Raw genomic sequence first — 24081 nt, forward strand, 5'->3', positions numbered from 1 at the left:
CATAGTTTTGATTACATGGTTCTGATTGAAACTTTTAACAATTTTTTCTTTCATATTTCAGTATCCTGGAGTCCAAAGGGAAAGCAACTGTTGGTTGGTAAAAAGGATGGAACTCTGTCCCAATATGATCACGCCTTGACAGAGAAGAAGAAGTGGGCGTGTCCAACAGTTTTTGTCCAACCACAGGCCGGTGAGTGTGCTTGTTCACCTTTTTGATTTAGTATTTGCTCTACTGACTGATACAGATACAGATACAGGCCTCCCAACCCTCACTTTTATCTGGAAACTTGGGGTGTTTTATCCCATTCCTGGTTGCTCTTAAGTGTCTTGATTTTTTGCTAGTTTTTTACTTTTCCCAGTAGAAAGAACTATAACCGTGCATTTTCCTGAACTATAACCACCACCATCGTCAGGGCTGCCAGATGATCAGGAAAATGCACGGTTGAGAGCGGCCATGCGGTTTCACGAATTGTTGAGGCCCAACAAGGTTACTGGACATACTACAAATATTGCAGTATCAATCATCAATTACAACTAACACGAAGTACTGGTACGGTTAAATTAAATGATTTGCTCAAACAGACGGACATATCTGTGGACAAAAGAGTATTTAAAATTATGAGGGCATATAGTATATATTCATAAAAAATGTAATTTTGACTTGAATCATAAGGGATTTAAGTATAGAAAAAATCATCAAGCCATTGAAAAGTTGGCTTTCAAATGTGCCCAAAAACTACATAATATTTAATATTATTTTCATCTAATGGTTTATATTTTATTACTAAACTGATATTTGGACATAATTCATGGCATGGAATACTGTGGGAGAGAAAATGAAGATCTCACCAAGTCGTGCCAAATAAGAATTTTACAATTAAAAAATTCATATATTTTAAGATTTTACTGCCCGGACAACAAAACTTGGCATGTGTCAAGATCATCATTTTTACTTTATAATGATGCTTGTTTCAATCATTTTCTGCCGCTGGGAATTAAATTATTAATATGCAAATTACAACAAATTAATTTCATTCATAGCTCAAAAACCACTAAATTGACACCTCTCTTATGATCAGCCTTAAGAGGATACATTATTATCAACCATGGCATATGATGAAAGTAACCCTTGCTTTGCTTGTGGTGAGGGAACAATTTTCATATTCATGTTAGCAACTGAGCAATACCATGAAATATTGCAGCTATTAATTACCATCAGCGGCATCACAGATTTCCCCTGACCGCTACCTGTTCCACCCATGGGCTGACCCCACTAATGGGGCCGAGTTGATCTAGCACTGAAATACCGCTCAGAGGGGAAAATGCCACGCAGTGATCTCGACACCATCCTCTTCAGTGCAATCGCTGATGCCATTAGGGGTGAAATGGTCTACTTTTAGGAGTGCTTGTACAGTTTATTGTTTGGAAAGTCTTATTAGTAGAAACAGTTTTGAGCATTGTTTGTTGTTTATGTTTAAAAACTTGTCTGTTGTTTGTCAAAAACTTTCAGTTAATTTTTGTAGAATGCATTTACAGGTCTATTAGTATTGTTATCATAATCATCATCATCATCCTTATTATTATTATTCTTATTACTATTACTATTGCTACTACTTACTACTACTACTACTACTACTATACTATACTACTATATTTACTAAATACTATACTACTACTACTACTACTACTACTACTAATACTACTACTATACTACTATACTATACTATACTACTACTACTACTACTACTACTACTACTACTACTACTACTACTACTACTACTACTGCTACTAATACTACTACTACTACTACTACTACTACTACTACTACTACTACTACTATTATTGTCATGCATTATCAACATTATTCCATAGTTGTGGATGTGTTGTGGCTGTCCACCTACTCTGTCCTGGCCGCCTACCTACCACAGGAATCACAAGACTCAGATCAACCCATGGTTGTCATGACAAACTCCAATGTAAGTTGTCAAAATGGAATAAACCAAAATCAATTGAACAGCTTGCAAACAGAATGAATACCAAACACGGAAGGAACGTTTTGGGTCCTCTCCTGCCAACAACAACGGACAATAAAAACTAAAGACATGACTAAACCACCAGATCCATGACTCAATAATCTCTACATCCTTGTCTTGTCATTTGACACTGGCCTTTCACTGGAAAGTTCAGGGTTCGAGTCCCATCCTAAGTGGTACATAGTTGACTCCTTGGAAAAGGCTCTTTACTCACATTCTCTCATCGTACTAGGGTGTAAAATGAACATGTAACCTTTAATAATATTATCTCTGTCCGAAAAAATTGTAACATCGCCTAACAGGCATCATGACTTGTCCTACATTTTAAATGTTGTCGGTGGCTAGGGACCCCTTGTGATGTAATTTGAGCACGTTTAGTGGATCTTGCGCTAGATAAAGGACATCCCTTGTGATGTAATTTGAGCACGTTTAGTGGATCTTGTGCTAGATAAAGGACATCCCTTGTGATGTAATTTGAGCACGTTTAGTGGATCTTGCGCTAGATAAAGGACATCCCTTGTGATGTAATTTGAGCACGTTTAGTGGATCTTGCGCTAGATAAAGGACATCCCTTGTGATGTAATTTGAGCCTGTATTTCGTATAGAGTGGTATTCGTTTTGGCTGGCTAGATAAAGGACATCCCTTGTGATGTAATTTGAGCACGTTTAGTGGATCTTGCGCTAGATAAACTGGGAGACACTACTCCAATCCCTTGTGATGTAATTTGAGCACGTTTAGTGGATCTTGCGCTAGATAAAGGACATCCCTTGTGATGTAATTTGAGCACGTTTAGTGGATCTTGCGCTAGATAAAGGACATCCCTTGTGATGTAATTTGAGCATGTTTAGTGGATCTTGCGCTAGATAAAGGACATCCCTTGTGATGTAATTTGAGCACGTTTAGTGGATCTTGCGCTAGATAAAGGACATCCCTTGTGATGTAGTTTGAGCACGTTTAGTGGATCTTGCGCTAGATAAAAGCTCAACTTTTTGTATTTTCTATTTTCATAAATAATATTTCATCGTAGTAATGGTGGTGGTAGTGATGGTGGTAGAAGGTGTAGTGAATTGATAATAACAAGAAATGAAATGAGTTGTACACAGGCGTTTATCACTTTGAGTTTAGTTTGCCAGGTAAATCTAGCCAGTCCTTGACTGATACTAGATGATGAGAGAGAGAGAGAGACACTTGTTTCGCTGTTTTGATTGATTTTTTCTGAATTTCAAACAAATGTAGCAATGCAGTTATAATGTGTAGCAAAAAAATTTTTATACTACAATACCGTTTATTAACAGAGTTTTCGTTAATTATATAATCGTAATTATATTGGTGTTAAAAAGCAAGAGGGATAACTCTAAGTCGTCCCAATCACAGCATTGTCTTAATTGAAAGTTTAATATAAACCAGAAAAATAGAAATGTAATGCAATTGTATTTATTCCAGGATCAACAAATGATGATAAGAATTCCATTAAATTTTTTTATAAAATGGCATTCATTTAAAGACAATCAAAACCACTAAGAAAATCATAAAGGGTAATAATTATCATGACATTATTTTGAGAGATATGGATGTCCTTTACTCGTATTTCTTTTCTTGAGCGGTGGAATCTTTCTTTCCTGGTCTGCCTCTCTTACTTTGGGTGCTATATAGACTGCATTTGGCACATGACTGGTCAAATGAAAGATTAGGATCAGAGTCACCTCATCAAGTATTGGTTCTTGTTTCTTGATCAGAGTTTTCTCACAGACTCGAAAGGTATCAATACCTGCATTTCTGGCAAATTGAAATGTTGAAATATATCAGATTTTCACATTTATAGTCAACTGTTGATAACGCCGATGGTGTTTTAATCCTCTCAGCACGGCCCTGTACTCTTTCACAACAAATTTGACACATTTCATTTGCACTGGTGTGATGACCGTCTTCTGTGTGTCTCTCCATAACCTGAACAAAACAAATAATTAAATAAATAAATAAGTAAATTTAAGAACAATTATCAGCTTAAATTCAATTAAATCAAGTGAATTAAATGTCTTTTATCATCACTTTCTAGATTTATCATTGGGTTTCTCAAATATCATTGAAATATTTTCCTTGTTGTTGGTAATAAAAACAATTAATGAGATTACTTTACACACCCTCTACTCTTAAATCCCTCTATCAAAATAATAAAAATGTATATAATATGAAAGATAATTTTATCTACTTTTCTCGGATACCTCACACTTACTGGTAAAAACTGTTGGTTGTTTTTTTTTAATTTTTGAATATTTCTTAAACTTATAATTTTAATATTTTTTCATTCAAAAACTTTGATTATTCAAATAAGCAAAACACAAACTTACCACTTAATGATGTAAACAAAAATAATTGCGTCTTGTAGAGGAAAAGCTGGTCTTTGTATCCATATATGTTTGAAAGTTATGAAAAAGATGCCGCGTCCACACCACGCTGAGATTCTCTACAATATTGCAGTAGTAGTAGCAGTAAAAGAATTAATAGTCATGGTAGGAGTAGCAATAGTAGTAGTTGTAGTAGACAAAGTAGTAGTAATAGAATCAATATTTGTTGTATTAGTAGTTGTAGTATTAGTAGTTGTAGTTGTTGTTTTAGTAGTTGTTGTAGTTGTTTTACTAGCACTGGTAGTGGAAGTTGTAGTTGTTGTTTTAGTAGTAGTTGTAGTAGTAGTAGTGGAAGTTGTAGTTGTTGTTTTAGTAGTAGTTGTAGTAGTAGAAGAAATAAAAGTAGTAATATTTTTTTTCCAAATACTTTGCAGAAAGAGAATAATTCAACGTTCATCAACTTTGATGACGTCTGCTTCAGCAGCAGTGAGGACAGAAAAGCCCAGTATTTGTTCCACAACATACAAAAATGGTAAGGAAAAATCAGTCAACAAAATTGAGTATAACAACTTTTAAAAAACAACAAAAATACCAAACTGGAACGTTTCAGACTCAAAACCCTTCATCAGCCAACAAACAAAAAACCTCCAATGAAAGCATAAAAACTTAACTTAAAAACCAGATAGACAGCAGAGAAAAACTTAGCGTGTCCTTTCTGTAAAAACTTTTGCTATTTTTCGTATAATGACCGACCAGTCATCCTTCCACTATGCAACACATCGTCAATGCTTGCCAGGGAGACAAAGGATGTTTGTTTATTTTTAGGTTTGCCATTTCAGAGCTGCCATCTGTACGTCTCATCACAACTTCTCGCTCCAACACCAAACCCACTCCATAGCATCTGGGGAGCAGACTCTTAGGCCATGGTCAGTGCAGCTGGGCCCATCCTGGCATTCTGTAAGGATGTGCTCTATCGTATGCTGTGGGCATCCACTGTACGCCTAAAAGACGTATTACACTTTTAAAATCAAATTACGCATTTATGATTTTTTGTTCCACATTAGGCCTTTTTGTCGTCACCAAGCTCCTGTGGGTTATTTAAGCAATGTTTTCTTCATCCCAAATTTTGTCTCGCTGAAAATGGAAGAAAGCTGCATTTTCATCATCCACTTCCAGCTTATCTTGTTTTCTAAAGCCTAATCCAGAAGTGTGATTTGGGCAGAAGTAGCCTTCACCAAATTTGTTGTGGAGAAGAATTTTCCAATAGCGATTGAAGATGATTGTGGTGATATTTGTTTATAAGTAATGTCTTTGTTTTGTACAATTACACCTTTTTTATCAATCACAATTGCACATTTTCCTTCTAAATTACAGTTTTTCCTTCTAAATTACACCTTTTATCACTCACAGTTACAGCTTTTCCTTCTAAATTACACCTTTAATCAGTCAAACTGACACCTTGTCCTCAGTTGGGGTGTCGGCACTGGTATATATATATATGTGTTGATAGCATTTTAAATATTGCTGTATGTATATGTCTAATTCTAATAGCTAAAATGATTGTCTAATGACATTTCTGTAAAGCGCCTAGAACTCAAATTGCTTGAGATGTTGACGCTATTTAAATGTACATTATTAAACAGGGCTGATGGTATTTCTCCCCCACCCACCCCCTCCCTACAAAAAAAATAATTGAGAGAGCTGATGTTGTGGGACATACAGGTGCAGTTTCCCACTCATCAGAGGTTAGCAAGAATTCTAGTGATAATTCATCTTGTCAACTGCTCTAAAGATGGGGGGGGGGGGGGGGTTAATGCAGTAAAAATAGAACTTGTAGGTAATTGTTTAAAACTATCCTCTTTTCCCACTGGTTGTGCCCATCAGCACTGATTAAATGTGAGCTTGAGAATGAGACACGACGTTGTCTTGCCTAACTCATGCATATTTTATGACGTTTGTATTGACCTCTGGCTTTGTTTTCCTTCCTCAGGGAGGTTGTATTGATGGCATCCAGTCGAGCTACAGAGGTGACACTAGTTGGAAAAAATTTGGACAACAAGGTAACAAATCATAAGATTTAATCTGCAAAGTTGCAGATTTTCCATTTATTAGCAGAATTCATTGTGTTAAGTATAATTCAGTCTATATTCCAATCACTTGCCGAACGGAACATAATAAATATTTTCACTAGAGTTTGGTGCTCAGATAAGGGTCGGTCAATGTGGTCCCCTAAAAGTTGAGTAGATTTTCTCTCCTGCCCTGGAACTGTATATAAAGACAATTTTTTTTAGGAGCCAGAATGAGATTTTCTTGCCAAACTTTTTTTTAGAACCAAACAAGTTGGAATTTTTTTAATTTTTTTTTGGGTTAAAGTTGCAATTCATTTAAAATTAGGTTGAAAATTCAGATCTTTTCCTAAACTATCAGTTTGCCTCCACTATTTTTATAGGGAGTTGCTCCACATTATTAGTTCATTTGGTATTAGTCCTATTATTATTATTATTATTATTATTATCTCTACTGAGTAAAATCTTTTTGAATTTTTAAAATCCATTCACAAATAAAATAGTTATGCAGTTTCAAAGATGTCATTTATTTGGATGACTCATAAAGAGAAAAAAATACGGAAAATATCGGATGCTTTTTCTGCGTTTTATTCTGGTTTGTGGCTGTATCTCGCTTAATACATGGAATATGATATTGAAATTTGGCAGTTTTAGGGCAAATTTCTCAGAAAACACAAAGACATCAGAAGAGCTCTAACTTGAATAGTTTAAGATCCGTATGGCTAGCGTCAACCGTAATGTTGTTAACAATATACATAATATTGATCATTTGAAACATTTCCGAAAGGTAATTTTGTGTTAACAACACATCCAAACGATGTGAAAAATGCCTTCTAAATTATTATCAATCAGAATAGTCAGTGAGACCATGACTTATGTTATTTCTGAGAGAGAGAGAGAGAGTATGTGTTAATTTACTTTGGGGAAAAGAGAAATTGGGCAAGTCTATTTCAAAGGGAACAAAGACTTAAAAAGTTGAATTATCAACTGATTAGTAAGACAAAATGCGGTAGACAACAAGCTTAGCACCCCTATGAAGTAACACAATGGAAACAAGTGAGAGAGGTGGGTCTTCAGACTTTCATAGCAGAGGTGCCAGATGGCCACGCGTGTGGCCAAAATGGGCCAAACATAGAATTTTATTTCTTTTATTAAATTTTATTTTTTTATTTTTGTCTCATTGTCATTTATCCTTGTCTCTTCAATTTTTTGTTTGTCAAATTCAATTAGTTTTTTAAGGGGGTGAGTCTTCTTAGTAGTGAAAACCATGCAAGTTTCTATTTAGCCACTTTTTAAATCGAATTTGGTCAGGTGAAAGTCTGGCCATCTGGAAGCCTTGCCTCACTGACATCACATTGCGTGTCAAGCGACGGTGGGGAAAAATGGCTGTCTCCTCTTCTCACTCATCGAATGGCAAATTGGGTTGATGTTTTGTGATAATACGTGAAAAGTACTTATCATAATCCGATGAAATTTGAAACATGAATAGTGGAATTGTGCATATATAATCTTATTCACGGCAAAATCTCTGTCCTTGATAGTTTTAGAAATATTTCACTCAAAAGAGCAAACATCTGCTTTTAATGTCTTCTAGTAATTGCACGAGTTTTGCCGCTTGACATAATCTAAAATGACCTCTTTACTAATTGTGCGTCAAATTTCAGACATATTTAGTGATAAAAAGCGTCGTAATGAATTTTTAAAAATAGCATATATACGAAATCGCCCTGTCCCATAATTTGCCTTGAATTTGCGCGACTTCGCGATGAAACGAAGGTCAAGGATTTCCATGCGATCTTCATTGCTATGTTGTTGTTATTATTATTATTATTATTATTATTATCATTATTATTATTATTATTTGCATTATTATTATTATTTGCATTATTATTGTTACTTCTACTACTACTATGATGATGACGATAATGATCTTTAATGGTGTCGATCTCATCATTCCACAGACTAGCTGGGAACACTGGAATCTGGAGGACAGTTGTCGAGCAGAACTTCCTCTGACAGGAGACCAATGTGATTCTTTTCCCTTAGGACTGGCTGTCGACTACTCTCCTCACAAACCCGTTGTGCTCAGTAAGTCGTTTACAGCCACACCTGCCTGACTGAAAATCTAAGAATTACTAAGGGTTTTGGAGATAAAAAATTCTCATTGCTATAAGTTGCCTAAAGGATTAAACAATTTACCCTCAAAAAGATTAAATAACACTTCAAAATCCTTACAATTATCTAGTCTGGAATCAACTTTCATTTTTAATAGTTTTTGATGACTTAGAGATGCTCATGTACTTCTGAAATTGGAGGCAAAAATTTATATTTCTACAAATTATTCGCAATTGCAGGCAGTTTTGTTTACACACATCAGCCAACCCTTCCACTTTTGGCTTTTGAATCATTCAGATTTTCTCTGTTCATTTCTGCCATTGTCTCTAAAATTCTGATTTTAAAAAATAATGATAATGATAAGAAAGGGGGTAGGGGGTAAGAAAGAGATGGAGACAAAATAATATGTTTGACAAAAGGGAAAAAGAAGTTAAGTTGGAAAATGAATTGCTCTCCCTTTCCATTCCCTGACACACCTGATTGTGTTGCTAGTTGTGATAGATTTTCCCTCTATATGTTTGATGGCCAAGTTGGTGATAATTTTGAGAGGAAATATCTATTGATAAAGCTTTGCAGTCAAAAGTGATGGATTGTGGTAAGTGTGTAATCAGAACTTCAGAGGACTGATAATGAATAGGTTACATATTGAATCATAAGGTGGCATAACTATCTTAGTTGCAGGATATTTAGGCACATTCTTAGGATTATCGGATGTAAAATAGCAAGGATGAATTATCTTATTGACGACCAGAAAATATTTAGACTAGAAAATAAAACGCCATCACTCTGAAACCAGAAGATCAATTATACAAAGTGTGTATCCAATCCTCTAGTAGAGTGGTTTTACACTTCCAATGAAATAGGAACCATCTTTTTACATCACACTTGTGTTCCCTTTTGTTATCAAATTACCAGGTGAAACCAAGACTTTCCCAGCATGTCCTGTCATGTTTCTGTTGTCAACGGACGGTCTGCTGCTGGCCTACCACCTCCATTACTCTCATAAAGAGGCTGGGCAGATCACCAGCCCCCCACAGGGATTGAACCCGGGTCAAGCAAGGAAGGGAGGTAAGTGACATTCCCTGAATTGGGGGGGGGGGGGGTGTGGAAATGGTTTGAAAGCAAACTTTACATATTGCCGATGGCCCCCGAATCTTCAGACTGGGATGCTTTGGCAGCTTCTCTCATTTGTTGAGTGAGTTTTTTTCACGGATGACGGTCTGCCGTGGTGGATCTCAGACATTCTAAATCCTTTTTGCATCTCAGTTCTTTTGTGTCAACGACCGAATGCAGCCTTGTCTTACACTTAGAATGAATAACAGCATACTTGAAGAGCTGGAGGTCATGCCAGAACTACTAAACGGATGTTTTTAATTGTAAATCTAGAATTCTTTGACAATCCCATTTTTTTTCCTTTTTACTGGCACTGATATGACCCAAAAGTGTTGTAAATTTAAAACCCTGAGAAAATGAGAAATAATCAAGATTTTATCTTTGTTGTATGTGCCAGGTTCTGTTTATTACTGGATTTCCTCAATGGTCGTTGATTTATTCACTTCCAGATAATAAGAAAAAATGGAATGAGCTGAAAAGTGCCCGAAGACAATGGAGAATAAAAATTTTGCGGCGATGAGGATTCAAATCCACGACCCTATTGTTACGGCAACTCCGCCTGGCCACGAGAGGGCCGCTTTACTATCCATGTCATCGATTGTAAAGCGGCCTTCTCATGGCTAGCTAAGTTGTTACAGTCAGATTGTGGGTTCGAATCCTTATCGCCGCAAAGTTTGTTTTTTTCTGTATTGTCTCCCGGAACTTTTCAACTTATTTCATGTGTTGTTATTATCAATAGAAGTGCCTGCTCCACTCACTTTTCTAAATGTATATTTAGTTCCAGGTTTGCTGGGTGCCACCACTACCAGTTCTACTCCAAATAATCCATCACAACTACCTAAACCAAATTTATCCCCTGCTGCTGCTGCAACACCAACATCATCATTGTTACCAACAACAGCAGCAGCAACATCTACCTCCATCTTGGCTTCTGCAGCGACACAGGCTCCCACAGCAGAGGGGCAAAGGAATATCTTCAACATCTTTGGAGCTTCCTCTCAGTCAGGGAGCAAACCTGCCCCTGCCTCTGGAGCACCAATGCCAGCTGCGTCCACTTTCCAATTTGGAAAAGCTGTGGATGGAGCTGCATCTTTCACCTCTCCACTGCAAACATCGTCATCCAATCAGAAACCAGGTTTGCTGTCTGTGCCATCTGGGGTCAATGCGTCCCAGTCACAATTGGGTCAAGGTCAACCCATCAGCTCAACGTTCTCCTTCAGCTTTGGGGGAGGAGGAGAGAGGGATGCCTCCACTAAAGCAGGTGAGGAGGGGAAGGGGTGTCTTCTTTAAAGCAGGTGAGGAGGGGAAGGGGGTGCCTCCACTAAAGCAGGTGAGGATGGGAAAAGGTGCCTTCTTTAAAGCAGGTGAGGAGGGGAAGGGGTGCCTTCTTTAAAGCAGGTGAGGATGGGACGGGGTGCCTTCTTTAAAGCAGGTGAGGAGGGGAAGGGGGTGCCTCCACTAAAGCAGGTGAGGATGGGAAGGGGTGCCTTCTTTAAGGCAGATGAGGAGGGGAAGGGGGTGCCTTTAAAGCAGGTGAGGAGGGGAAGGGGGTGCCTCCACTAAAGCAGGTGAGGAGGGGAAGGGGGTGCCTCCACTAAAGCAGGTGAGGATGGGAAGGGGTGCCTTCTTTAAAGCAGATGAGGAGGGGAAGGGGGTGCCTCCACTAAAGCAGGTGAGGATGGGAAGGGGTGCCTTCTTTAAAGCAGATGAGGAGGGGAAGGGGGTGCCTTTAAAGCAGGTGAGGAGGGGAAGGGGGTGCCTTCACTAAAGCAGGTGAGGAGGGGAAGGGGTGCCTTCTTTAAAGCAGGTGAGGAGGGGAAGGGGGTGCCTTCTTTAAAGCAGTTGAGGGGAAGGGGGGCCTCCACTAAAGCAGGTGAGGAGGGGAAGGAGGTGCCTTCTTTAAATTAGGTGAGGAGAGTCAGATGAATAAGGATGTTGTTTAACTGTAGATCCGACAGTAATGATAATAGTACATTTGTTGTTTAGCTGTAGATCAGACAGTAATGATAATAGTACATTTGTTGTTTAGCTGTAGATCCGACAGTAATGATAATAGTACATTTGTTGTTTAGCTGTAGATCCGACAGTAATGATAATAGTACATTTGTTGTTTAGCTGTAGATCAGACGTATGATAAATGTTTAGATAACGTAAGATAATAGTACATTTGTTGTTTAGCTGTAGATCCGACTGTAATGATAATAGTACATTTGTTGTTTAGCTGTAGATCAGACTGTAATGATAATAGTACATTTGTTGTTTAGCTGTAGATCAGACAGTAATGATAATAGTACATTTGTTGTTTAGCTGTAGATCAGACTGTAATGATAATAGTACATTTGTTGTTTAACTGTAGATCAGACTGTAATGATAATAGTACATTTGTTGTTTAGCTGTAGATCCGACAGTAATGATAATAGTACATTTGTTGTTTAGCTGTAGATCAGACAGTAATGATAATAGTACATTTGTTGTTTAGCTGTAGATCAGACAGTAATGATAATAGTACATTTGTTGTTTAGCTGTAGATCAGACTGTAATGATAATAGTACATTTGTTGTTTAGCTGTAGATCAGACAGTAATGATAATAGTACATTTGTTGTTTAACTGTAGATCAGACAGTAATGATAATAGTACATTTGTTGTTTAGCTGTAGATCAGACTGTAATGATAATAGTACATTTGTTGTTTAGCTGTAGATCAGACTGTAATGATAATAGTACATTTGTTGTTTAGCTGTAGATCAGACTGTAATGATAATAGTACATTTGTTGTTTAACTGTAGATCAGACTGTAATGATAATAGTACATTTGTTGTTTAGCTGTAGATCCGACAGTAATGATAATAGTACATTTGTTGTTTAGCTGTAGATCAGACAGTAATGATAATAGTACATTTGTTGTTTAGCTGTAGATCAGACAGTAATGATAATAGTACATTTGTTGTTTAGCTGTAGATCAGACAGTAATGATAATAGTACATTTGTTGTTTAGCTGTAGATCAGACAGTAATGATAATAGTACATTTGTTGTTTAACTGTAGATCCGACAGTAATGATAATAGTACATTTGTTGTTTAGCTGTAGATCAGACAGTAATGATAATAGTACATTTGTTGTTTAGCTGTAGATCCGACAGTAATGATAATAGTACATTTGTTGTTTAGCTGTAGATCAGACAGTAATGATAATAGTACATTTGTTGTTTAGCTGTAGATCAGACTGTAATGATAATAGTACATTTGTTGTTTAGCTGTAGATCAGACTGTAATGATAATAGTACATTTGTTGTTTAGCTGTAGATCCGACTGTAATGATAATAGTACATTTGTTGTTTAGCTGTAGATCAGACTGTAATGATAATAGTACATTTGTTGTTTAGCTGTAGATCAGACAGTAATGATAATAGTACATTTGTTGTTTAGCTGTAGATCAGACTGTAATGATAATAGTACATTTGTTGTTTAACTGTAGATCAGACTGTAATGATAATAGTACATTTGTTGTTTAGCTGTAGATCCGACAGTAATGATAATAGTACATTTGTTGTTTAGCTGTAGATCAGACAGTAATGATAATAGTACATTTGTTGTTTAGCTGTAGATCAGACAGTAATGATAATAGTACATTTGTTGTTTAGCTGTAGATCAGACTGTAATGATAATAGTACATTTGTTGTTTAGCTGTAGATCAGACAGTAATGATAATAGTACATTTGTTGTTTAACTGTAGATCAGACAGTAATGATAATAGTACATTTGTTGTTTAGCTGTAGATCAGACTGTAATGATAATAGTACATTTGTTGTTTAGCTGTAGATCAGACTGTAATGATAATAGTACATTTGTTGTTTAGCTGTAGATCAGACTGTAATGATAATAGTACATTTGTTGTTTAACTGTAGTCAGACTGTAATGATAATAGTACATTTGTTGTTTAGCTGTAGATCCGACAGTAATGATAATAGTACATTTGTTGTTTAGCTGTAGATCAGACAGTAATGATAATAGTACATTTGTTGTTTAGCTGTAGATCAGACAGTAATGATAATAGTACATTTGTTGTTTAGCTGTAGATCAGACTGTAATGATAATAGTACATTTGTTGTTTAGCTGTAGATCAGACTGTAATGATAATAGTACATTTGTTGTTTAACTGTAGATCAGACTGTAATGATAATAGTACATTTGTTGTTTAACTGTAGATCAGACTGTAATGATAATAGTACATTTGTTGTTTAGCTGTAGATCAGACAGTAATGATAATAGTACATTTGTTGTTTAGCTGTAGATCAGACTGTAATGATAATAGTACATTTGTTGTTTAACTGTAGATCAGACAGTAATGATAATAGTACATTTGTTGTTTAGCTGTAGATCAGACAGTAATGATAATAGTACATTTGTTGTTTAACTGTAGATCAGACAGTAATGATAATAGTACATTTGTTGTTTAGCTGTAGATCAGACAGTAATGATAATAGTACATTTGTTGTTCAGCTGGAGATCAGACAGTAATGAAAAACAGTAAACCTAAAACTCCAGCCTCATTGGTCCTGTATGGCTCTGAAGGACTACATTTTCCATCATCTCCACAGGTCAAAGTTCAGCCTTTGCCAGCATCCCCCCATCCAACCAATCCACCACACCCAGTTCTACTTCAGCAGGATTCAACTTTAGCCAGACTTCAACACCGGTCTGTAGTCAACAACTATTAAGCCATGAGCTGTTGTATCAAAAGTCATATAAATAAATGAATAAAACAGCTTCAAAAAATAACAAAATACCAAATATGGAAGGTTTTAGGCTCTCAACCCTTTTTCCGCCAATAACAAAAAAAAAAAGGAGAAAAAAAACCCAAAATAAACTGAGCTTTTCAATAGCGCTATATCCACTAAATGTGCTCAAAGCGCTTTACAAAGGAACTGTTATGTGATATTACATTTTTTTTTCTGACAGAGACAACGCTGTTAATAGTCAGGTACTCATTTTACACCCGAGTATGGTAAGAGAATGTGAGTAAATGTGTCCTTTTACAAGGACTCAACTATGCGGCGAGTGAGACTCGAACCCAGGACCTTTCAATCCAAAAGCAGGTGTCATACCACTAAACCACTAGCTGCACATATTGAATGTTTTGGGCTCAAAACCCTTTTTCAGCCAATAACCAAAACAGTAATCCATCCCATGAAATCCATACAGACAGCAGAGAAGGATGTGACAAATCTTGTGGGCTTGGAATTTGGTCTATACAGACTCAGACAGCAGAGAAGGATGTGACAAATCTTGTGGGCTTGGAATTCGGTCTTGAAATGTCTTACCATTTTCAAATGTCTTGTTTTTGTTATTGGCTGAAGAAGGGTTTAGAGCCCAATACATTCTGTGATTTGTGGTATTTTGCTCTTTTTTCAAGCTGTTCTATTCGTTTCCATCATTAGATTTTGGACAGTTTTCTATCACTACAACAGGTCCCAAGCCTTTTTTCAATCAAGCTGTTCTATTTGTTTCCATCATTAGATTTTGGACAGTTTACTATCACAACAACAGGTCCCAAGCCTTTTTTCAATCAACTGTTCTATTTGTTTACATCATTAGATTTTGGACAGTTTTCTATCACTACAACAGGTCCCAAGCCTTTTTTCAATCAACTGTTCTATTTGTTTACATCATTAGATTTTGAACAGTTTACTATCACTACAACAGGTCCCAAGCCTTTTTTCAAGCTGTTCTATTTGTTTACATCATTAGATTTTGGACAGTTTACTATCACTACAACAGGTCCCAAGCCTTTTTTCAATCAAGCTGTTCTATTTGTTTACATCATTAGATTTTGGACAGTTTACTATCACTACAACAGGTCCCAAGCCTTTTTTCAATCAAGCTGTTCTATTTGTTTACATCATTAGATTTTGGACAGTTTTCTATCACTACAACAGGTCCCAAGCCTTTTTTCAATCAAGCTGTTCTATTTGTTTACATCATTAGATTTTGGACAGTTTACTATCACAACAACAGGTCCCAAGCCTTTTTTCAATCAACTGTTCTATTTGTTTACATCATTAGATTTTGAACAGTTTACTATCGCTACAACAGGTCCCAAGCCTTTTTTCAATCAAGCTGTTCTATTCGTTTACATCATTAGATTTTGGACAGTTTACTATCACTACAACAGGTCCCAAGCCGACAGAAACTCTTAAGATTTAAGAATAGTTTGTTATTTCATTTCTTTTTTTCCATTTTTTTCTTTTCTTTTTCATGTTTTATCAACAACACAAATGTGACATTATTGTTTGTAAGAATAGTAACCGTGATGCGTTGATTGTTTTCTATTCTGTCCAAGCGGTTTATGAAGCCTTGTCTCCAAACTCACCAATGTTGGTAGATCATCTGTCCAAGCGGTTGATGAAGCCTTGTCTCCAAACTCACCAATGTTGGTAGATCATCTGTCCAAGCGGTTTATGAAGCCTTGTCTCCAAACTCACCAATGTTGGTAGATCATCTGTCCAAGCTGTTTATGAAGCCTTGTCTCCAAACTCACCAATGTTGGTAGATCATCTGTCCAAGCGGTTTATGAAGCCTTGTCTCCAAACTCACCAATGTTGGTAGATCATCTGTCCAAGCTGTTTATGAAGCCTTGTCTCCAAACTCACCAATGTTGGTAGATCATCTGTCCAAGCGGTTTATGAAGCCTTGTCTCCAAACTCACCAATGTTGGTAGATCATCTGTCCAAGCGGTTTATGAAGCCTTGTCTCCAAACTCACCAATGTTGGTAGATCATCTGTCCAAGCGGTTTATGAAGCCTTGTCTCCAAACTCACCAATGTTGGTAGATCATCTGTCCAAGCGGTTTATGAAGCCTTGTCTCCAAACTCACCAATGTTGGTAGATCATCTGTCCAAGCGGTTTATGAAGCCTTGACTCCAAACTCACCAATGTTGGTAGATCATCTGTCAAGCATTCTTCTTGGATGAAAGAACGTAGTTTGTCCACCGTGTCAAGTTTTTCAGTGTTTGTCAGGGGTGGTTTGTCACTATCCGATGACTCTTAATCATCTCCATTATACAGGCATTGTATTCTGTGTGGCTGAACTGTAGCTCTTTCTATGTCAGTTCACCTCTGATGGGTACTTTGTTGTCCTTTGTCAAGGAATCGATCGAATGCTTCAGCCCGAAAGTCGCGTGAAATGGGAACAGCATCGTTGATTTCATATGGCAATCAAGTGGAGATGGTGTGCGATTAAGTGGAGTTTTAATATCGAAAAAATTCCAATTTGTAGCATATAAGCAGAGTGCAATTAAATGGATTGAACTGTATTATTATTATTATTATTATTATTATTATTATTATTATTATTATTATTATTATTATTATTATTATTATTATTATTATTATTATTATTATTATTATTGCTGTTGTTGTTATTATTATTGTTATTTTTATTATTATTGTTATTATTATTATTATTGTTATTATTTTTAGCATTATTATTATTATTAGTATTATTATTATTATTAGTATTGTTATTATTATTATTAGTATTATTATTATTATTATTATTATTATTATTATTATTATTATTATTATTATTATTATTATTATTTTTATTATTATTATAATATTCATTTCTATCAAAACTCATTCCTGGATTTTTTTAGGGACCCTCATTGTTTAGTGGATCAACAACACCTGTCTCCAAACCAAGCTCCACCCCTTTCATGGCCCCTAGACAAGCCACACCCCCTACTCAACAACAGGCCACGCCCCCACCCGGTAAACCAGCCTCCACATCTCCCGGTATTTTCCAGCTGAAGACTTCAGATCCACAGCAACTAACACCAAAATTAGACGGTATGTGTGTGTGTTTGTGTTTGTATACAGTGTGTGTTGGCTGCTTGTTATTGTTTAGTTGGTGTTGGGTTTGTTGTTTTTTTGTGTGTTTGTATACAGTGTGTGTTGGCTGCTTGTTATTGTTTAGTTGGTGTTGGGTTTGTTGTTTTTTTTTGTGTGTTTGTATACAGTGTGTGTTGGCTGCTTGTTATTGTTTAGTTGTGTTGGTTTGTTGTTTTTTTTTGTTTATAGTTTGCTGTGTTTGGGGTTTGTTGTTTTTTTTGTAAATATTTGAAGACTGTAGTTTTTTTGTCATTGTTGTTGTGTTGATGCTGGTGTTGTTGTTTTGGTGCCGGTGTTGTTGGTGTCATTTTATTGTTAGTATGTGTAAACTGCTTTTCTTTATAGTTCAGATTTACAAACTCTCCTTAATTGATCGGGGAAATTCCTGACATTTGTTCTCATTTCTGAATTCATTTTCGCATTTTCCCAATTTTAATCATCATTATCATCATCATCATCATCGTCATCAAACATCATCATCTTCTTGATATCCTAGTTTCAAAAACATTGGCGAGTCTTATTTTTGCTGGTGGTGGTGGTGATGATTTGATTGATTTTAGAGTGTATTTCAATTAGAGACAGTAACAACAGTAACAATTTGCCTGATACCCTTTAGAGGCATTCGAAATGTGGAATAGGAAGGAGTGAATATTGCCATCAAGTGAAACATTTCAAAAGTATATGATGATTCATTCTGCCTTTCGTGTACCCAAGTATATGATGTGTCAGCCTTTCATTTTCGTCAGGCGAAGCAGATAAAGTAAAATATTACACAAATATACCATGTGTGGGCCTTTTGCCTTTGTCTTACCACAGACAAAACAAGCAGATAAAGTAAAATATTACACAAATATACCATGTGTGGGCCTTTTGCCTTTGTCTTACCACAGACAAAACAAGCAGATAAAGTAAAATATTACACAAATATACCATGTGTGGGCCTTTTGCCTTTGTCTTACCACAGACAAAACAAGCAGATAAAGTAAAATATTACACAAATATACCATGTGTGGGCCTTTTGCCTTTGTCTTACCACAGACAAAACAAGCAGATAAAGTAAAATATTACACAAATATACCATGTGTGGGCCTTTTGCCTTTGTCTTACCACAGACAAAACAAGCAGATAAAGTAAAATATTACACAAATATACCATGTGTGGGCCTTTTGCCTTTGTCTTACCACAGACAAAACAAGCAGATAAAGTAAAATATTACACAAATATACCATGTGTGGGCCTTTTGCCTTTGTCTTACCACAGACAAAACAAGCAGATAAAGTAAAATATTACACAAATATACCATGTGTGGGCCTTTTGCCTTTGTCTTACCACAGACAAAACAAGCAGATAAAGTAAAATATTACACAAATATACCATGTGTGGGCCTTTTGCCTTTGTCTTACCACAGACAAAACAAGCAGATAAAGTAAAATATTACACAAATATACCATGTGTGGGCCTTTTGCCTTTGTCTTACCACAGACAAAACAAGCAGATAAAGTAAAATATTACACAAATATACCATGTGTGGGCCTTTTGCCTTTGTCTTACCACAGACAAAACAAGCAGATAAAGTAAAATATTACACAAATATACCATGTGTGGGCCTTTTGCCTTTGTCTTACCACAGACAAAACAAGCAGATAACAGAACTGCCTATTAATACTACGGAAAATTCATAGAAATTATGAAATTTTGGCTCCAATGTCAGAACTTCATGAGCATCTCTTAGTCATTAAAACATATTGAAAATGAAGGATGTTGAAGTGAGGGCAAATTGATCATTTTGAAAGTTAAATTTAGCAACTATTATTTTTATCTCCCAAAATTTACGAATTTTTATCTTTTCCAATAGGCAGGTCTAAGATAACAATGAGAGAGAGAAAAAAATATTGAATAGAAAAAGATTTGGTGAACAATTTAAAAAAAAAAGAAAAGAGTATTACTTCCTCCAGTTCTTATCTGTATATTTTTGATGATGATGGAAGATTTTGTTGAATACACAGTGATTAGGGCTGTCAGTTGGGAGACAGTTCTCTTCTATCTTGATGATAGTGCTGCTATATGGTCTCACCTTCGGATCGGAGGGTCCTGGGTTCGAGTCCCGCTCTAGACAGTGCATAGTTGTTGGAAAAGGCTCTTTACTCACATTTTCTCACCAAACTCATATATAAAAGGAGTACTTGGCTGTTACCAGCTTTGTCTCTGTAAGAAAAGAAATTTGCATGTTCTGGGCAGGGTTCCTGACCTCCCATAGTGGGCAGGGGGGTACATACTGTGTCTTTTATCCCCTTATATCTGTTTTCCAACATGCTTTCTGTCTTTGTCTTGGAATGAGATTACTTGGTTTTGTCCTGGTCCTGGCCAGATCCCTGGCTGAGAGGGAAACAGTCGATTGTATAGTTAGTTTTGGGAGATGATATTTTTTTCATTGTAAATCATCTCTCTGTTATGCACTGTATTATGCTTTCTTTATATTATATATGATTTGTAAAACATTTGAGTGTGTTCCTCTTAGCGGGGACCTGTGCTTGTGTCTGGATGAGACTTTTAGTGATCTCAAACTAAGTACTTTGATAGTGTACTCTTGGAATCTACACCTGTTTCTTATTTGAACCAATATTCCCCTTTGTCTTCCCTTTTCTTGGATGCTTTATTGTAATTCTAGAACTTTTTACTATCCCATTTTCTTCCTTTTTACTGGCGCTGATATGACCTTAATGTGTTGCAAGCGCCGTAAAACCCTTAAAAACAAACAAAAACAAATTTGCATGTTGCTTTTGTCCAGGGACCCCTTTTAAAGCTTTTTGAGCATGTTTTGTGGATATTGTAATCTATAAATGCTCAATTTTTAAAATAAAATTATTTTTTTTCTGTTCCACACAGGATTGACCAAGACAACTCAACAAACAACATCCTCGCCAGATCTACAGCAGCAACAACGGCCAATGTCCTCCGTGTTTGGCATGGGGGCATCAGTGGGGATCAAGCCTGGGACACCCCTGTCCATCATTAACAACAATAACAATATTTCAAACTCCACGGTCAGACCAGCACCTCCTCTATCTGGAGTTGGGGTCGTGGGAGGTCACAATGTCAATGTGACAAAACCCATAGGAGGTCAACAGATAACACAGGTCAAAGGTGAGGGAGGGAGAAAGATCATGGGAAGTCACAATGTCAACGTGACAAAACCCATAGGGGGTCAACAGATAACACGGGTCAAAGGTGAGGGAGGGAGAAAGATCATGGGAGGTCACAATGTCAACGTGACAAAACCCATAGGGGGTCAACAGATAACACGGGTCAAAGGTGAGGGAGAGAGAAAGATCATGGGAGGTCACAATGTCAACGTGACAAAACCCATAGGGGGTCAACAGATAACACGGGTCAAAGGTGAGGGAGAGAGAAAGATCATGGGAGGTCACAATGTCAACGTGACAAAACCCATAGGGGGTCAACAGATAACACGGGTCAAAGGTGAGGGAGGGAGAAAGATCATGGGAGGTCACAATGTCAACGTGACAAAACCCATAGGGGGTCAACAGATAACACGGGTCAAAGGTGAGGGAGGGAGAAAGATCATGGGAGGTCACAATGTCAACGTGACAAAACCCATAGGGGGTCAACAGATAACACGGGTCAAAGGTGAGGGAGAGAGAAAGATCATGGGAGGTCACAATGTCAACGTGACAAAACCCATAGGGGGTCAACAGATAACACGGGTCAAAGGTGAGGGAGGGAGAAAGATCATGGGAAGTCACAATGTCAACGTGACAAAACCCATAGGGGGTCAACAGATAACACGGGTCAAAGGTGAGGGAGAGAGAAAGATCATGGGAAGTCACAATGTCAACGTGACAAAACCCATAGGGGGTCAACAGATAACACGGGTCAAAGGTGAGGGAGAGAGAAAGATCATGGGAGGTCACAATGTCAACGTGACAAAACCCATAGGGGGTCAACAGATAACACGGGTCAAAGGTGAGGGAGAGAGAAAGATCATGGGAAGTCACAATGTCAACGTGACAAAACCCATAGGGGGTCAACAGATAACACGGGTCAAAGGTGAGGGAGAGAGAAAGATCATGCAGGGCTGAGAATCTTCCGCCTTAAGGCGGATTTCCGCCTAAATGGTAGTTTGCCTCCGCCCATCCTTATCACATTTCCTCCTTTTTCAAATTTGTTTTGGATTAATAAACAGTTATTGTGAGAATTTCTCAGAAATATGCCATGTCAAACATTTTCCTCAAACCCACAAAATCACCATTATGTCTTATGTCATATTTTGACACCTGTGTTCAGTCTCGTGAAATTTGGTGACGGTCCCGTTTTTATGACGTCGGGCGAGACAGAATGGCACCAGATGTCACAGTTTACACAGACGACCAGTGGTGTTCTTTTATTAGCTAGTTGATGGTTGAAGGAGAAGGGGAGAGACAAATGGGTCTGGATTTTTTTTCTCTGTTGTCGGTACCTGTTGCCTTTTTAATCTCTCTCTCTCTCTCTCTCTCTCTCTCTCTCTCTCTCTCTCTCTCTCTCTCTCTCTCTCTCTCTCTCTCTCTCTTTCTCTCTTCCTCTCTCTATCTCTCTCTCTCTCTCTTCTCTATTTTTTTCCTCTTTCCCTTTGCCTTTCTTTTTATTTCTTCTATTTTAAAATATAGAATTCATAAGGTCAATACATAAATTATTCTGGTAGAGAAGTCCCCCACCCACCACCACCACACCATCATCCCTAGCACCACTACTACTACAAATAACACATCATCCCTACCACCACTTCTACTACAACTACAACCACCACCACATCATCATCCATACCACCACTACCACTACAGACAGCACAACATCATCCCTACCACCACTACAACTACCACCACATCATTATTCCTACCACAGATACTACAACCACCACCACCACCACCACACAATCATCCATACGACCACTACTACTACTACAACCACCACTACATCATCATCCTTACTACAACCACCAAATGGTGTAATTACACTTTTCAACTTTTGAAATTCGACCGAGTCTTGTTAGAAATTGCTGAGAGACAAATTTTGGATCGCATCTCAGTGAATTTTAGTAAAATTCAAATTTATAGGTTATGGTTGCATGGATGGGTCATTTTCTTCACGATGAAAAATTTCCTCCTTTTTTGTGACCAGTCATTCTCACCCCTGATCATGGGAGGTCACAATGTCAATGTGACAAAACCCATAGGGGGTCAACAGATAACACGGGTCAAAGGTGAGGGAGAGAGAAAGATCATGGGAGGTCACAATATCAACGTGACAAAACCCATAGGAGGTCAACAGATAACACGGGTCAAAGGTGAGGGAGAGAGAAAGATCATGGGAGGTCACAATGTCAACGTGACAAAACCCATAGGGGGTCAACAGATAACACGGGTCAAAGGTGAGGGAGAGAGAAAGATCATGGGAGGTCACAATGTCAACGTGACAAAACCCATAGGGGGTCAACAGATAACACGGGTCAAAGGTGAGGGAGAGAGAAAGATCATGGGAGGTCACAATGTCAACGTGACAAAACCCATAGGGGGTCAACAGATAACACGGGTCAAAGGTGAGGGAGAGAGAAAGATCATGGGAAGTCACAATGTCAACGTGACAAAACCCATAGGGGGTCAACAGATAACACGGGTCAAAGGTGAGGGAGAGAGAAAGATCATGGGAGGTCACAATGTCAACGTGACAAAACCCATAGGGGGTCAACAGATAACACGGGTCAAAGGTGAGGGAGAGAGAAAGATCATGGGAGGTCACAATGTCAACGTGACAAAACCCATAGGGGGTCACGGGGGAGAGAGAAAGGTCATTGATTAAGAGGACGCAGGAAAATGTAGATTGCTAAAGATTGCTGCATGTTTCATAATGAAGGGATGAAACAATCAACTGTTTCTTTGCCTTTTCTAACACTAATGCAGAGGCCAGGGCCTCGCACAACGAATGATAAATCACTCTTATAGGGAACCAATGCAGCTCAATGCCTGTTAAAACTGGTGCCAACCTAATATAAAGTATGAATATTCTTATGTATTTTTGTTCTTTGTAAGCATTTTGCTGAAGATCGTAAGCATGATTATATTTCTGCTATTTAAGCATTTTTAACAAGCATTCACACTTTTAGTGTACCTAAATACTTTAATCTGTTTCATTTCATATAGAGAATTCAATATAATATTATCTGGCTGGGTCAAATCAGATTTATACATGGATTATGTTAGTCAATACTATTTTATTTAGTCTACAAAGGGAAAGTTTATTCATTTGAATATTGATCATAATTTTGCCAGTATGGTCTAATTACCCATGAGATGGAGGTTAAGAAGAGGATACAGGCATGCTTGAATAATTGGTGGAAGGTAACTGGAGTTGTGTGTGACAAACAAATTTCCACAAAGCTGAAGGGGAAATATATACAACGTTGTAAGACCAGCAATGCTATATGGACTAGAGACAGCAGCTACAACAAAGAAACAAGATAAAGAA

The 24081-nt window shown here is 37.3% G+C and overlaps 1 protein-coding gene across 2 annotated transcripts in view; it reads left to right on the forward strand.

Annotated features, from left to right (window-relative positions):
* LOC144979421 (uncharacterized) overlaps positions 1–24081 on the forward strand; it is a 100098-nt gene that overhangs the window by 16053 nt on the left and 59964 nt on the right. For both annotated transcript variants that reach the window (XM_078926063.1, XM_078926064.1), the window contains exons 5-14: positions 62–190; positions 1873–1976; positions 4814–4911; positions 6370–6439; positions 8407–8533; positions 9476–9628; positions 10452–10934; positions 14271–14368; positions 17328–17520; positions 20449–20706. In XM_078926063.1, coding sequence (XP_078782189.1) covers positions 62–190; positions 1873–1976; positions 4814–4911; positions 6370–6439; positions 8407–8533; positions 9476–9628; positions 10452–10934; positions 14271–14368; positions 17328–17520; positions 20449–20706 — 1713 coding nt within the window. The remainder of the gene's footprint in view (positions 1–61; positions 191–1872; positions 1977–4813; positions 4912–6369; positions 6440–8406; positions 8534–9475; positions 9629–10451; positions 10935–14270; positions 14369–17327; positions 17521–20448; positions 20707–24081) is intronic.

Source organism: Berghia stephanieae, chromosome 9 (genome assembly GCF_034508935.2).
Source record: "Berghia stephanieae isolate SIO BIC M18660-M18661 chromosome 9, UCSD_Bste_1.3, whole genome shotgun sequence".
In the NCBI taxonomy this organism is placed as follows: Eukaryota; Metazoa; Mollusca; class Gastropoda; order Nudibranchia; family Aeolidiidae; genus Berghia; species Berghia stephanieae.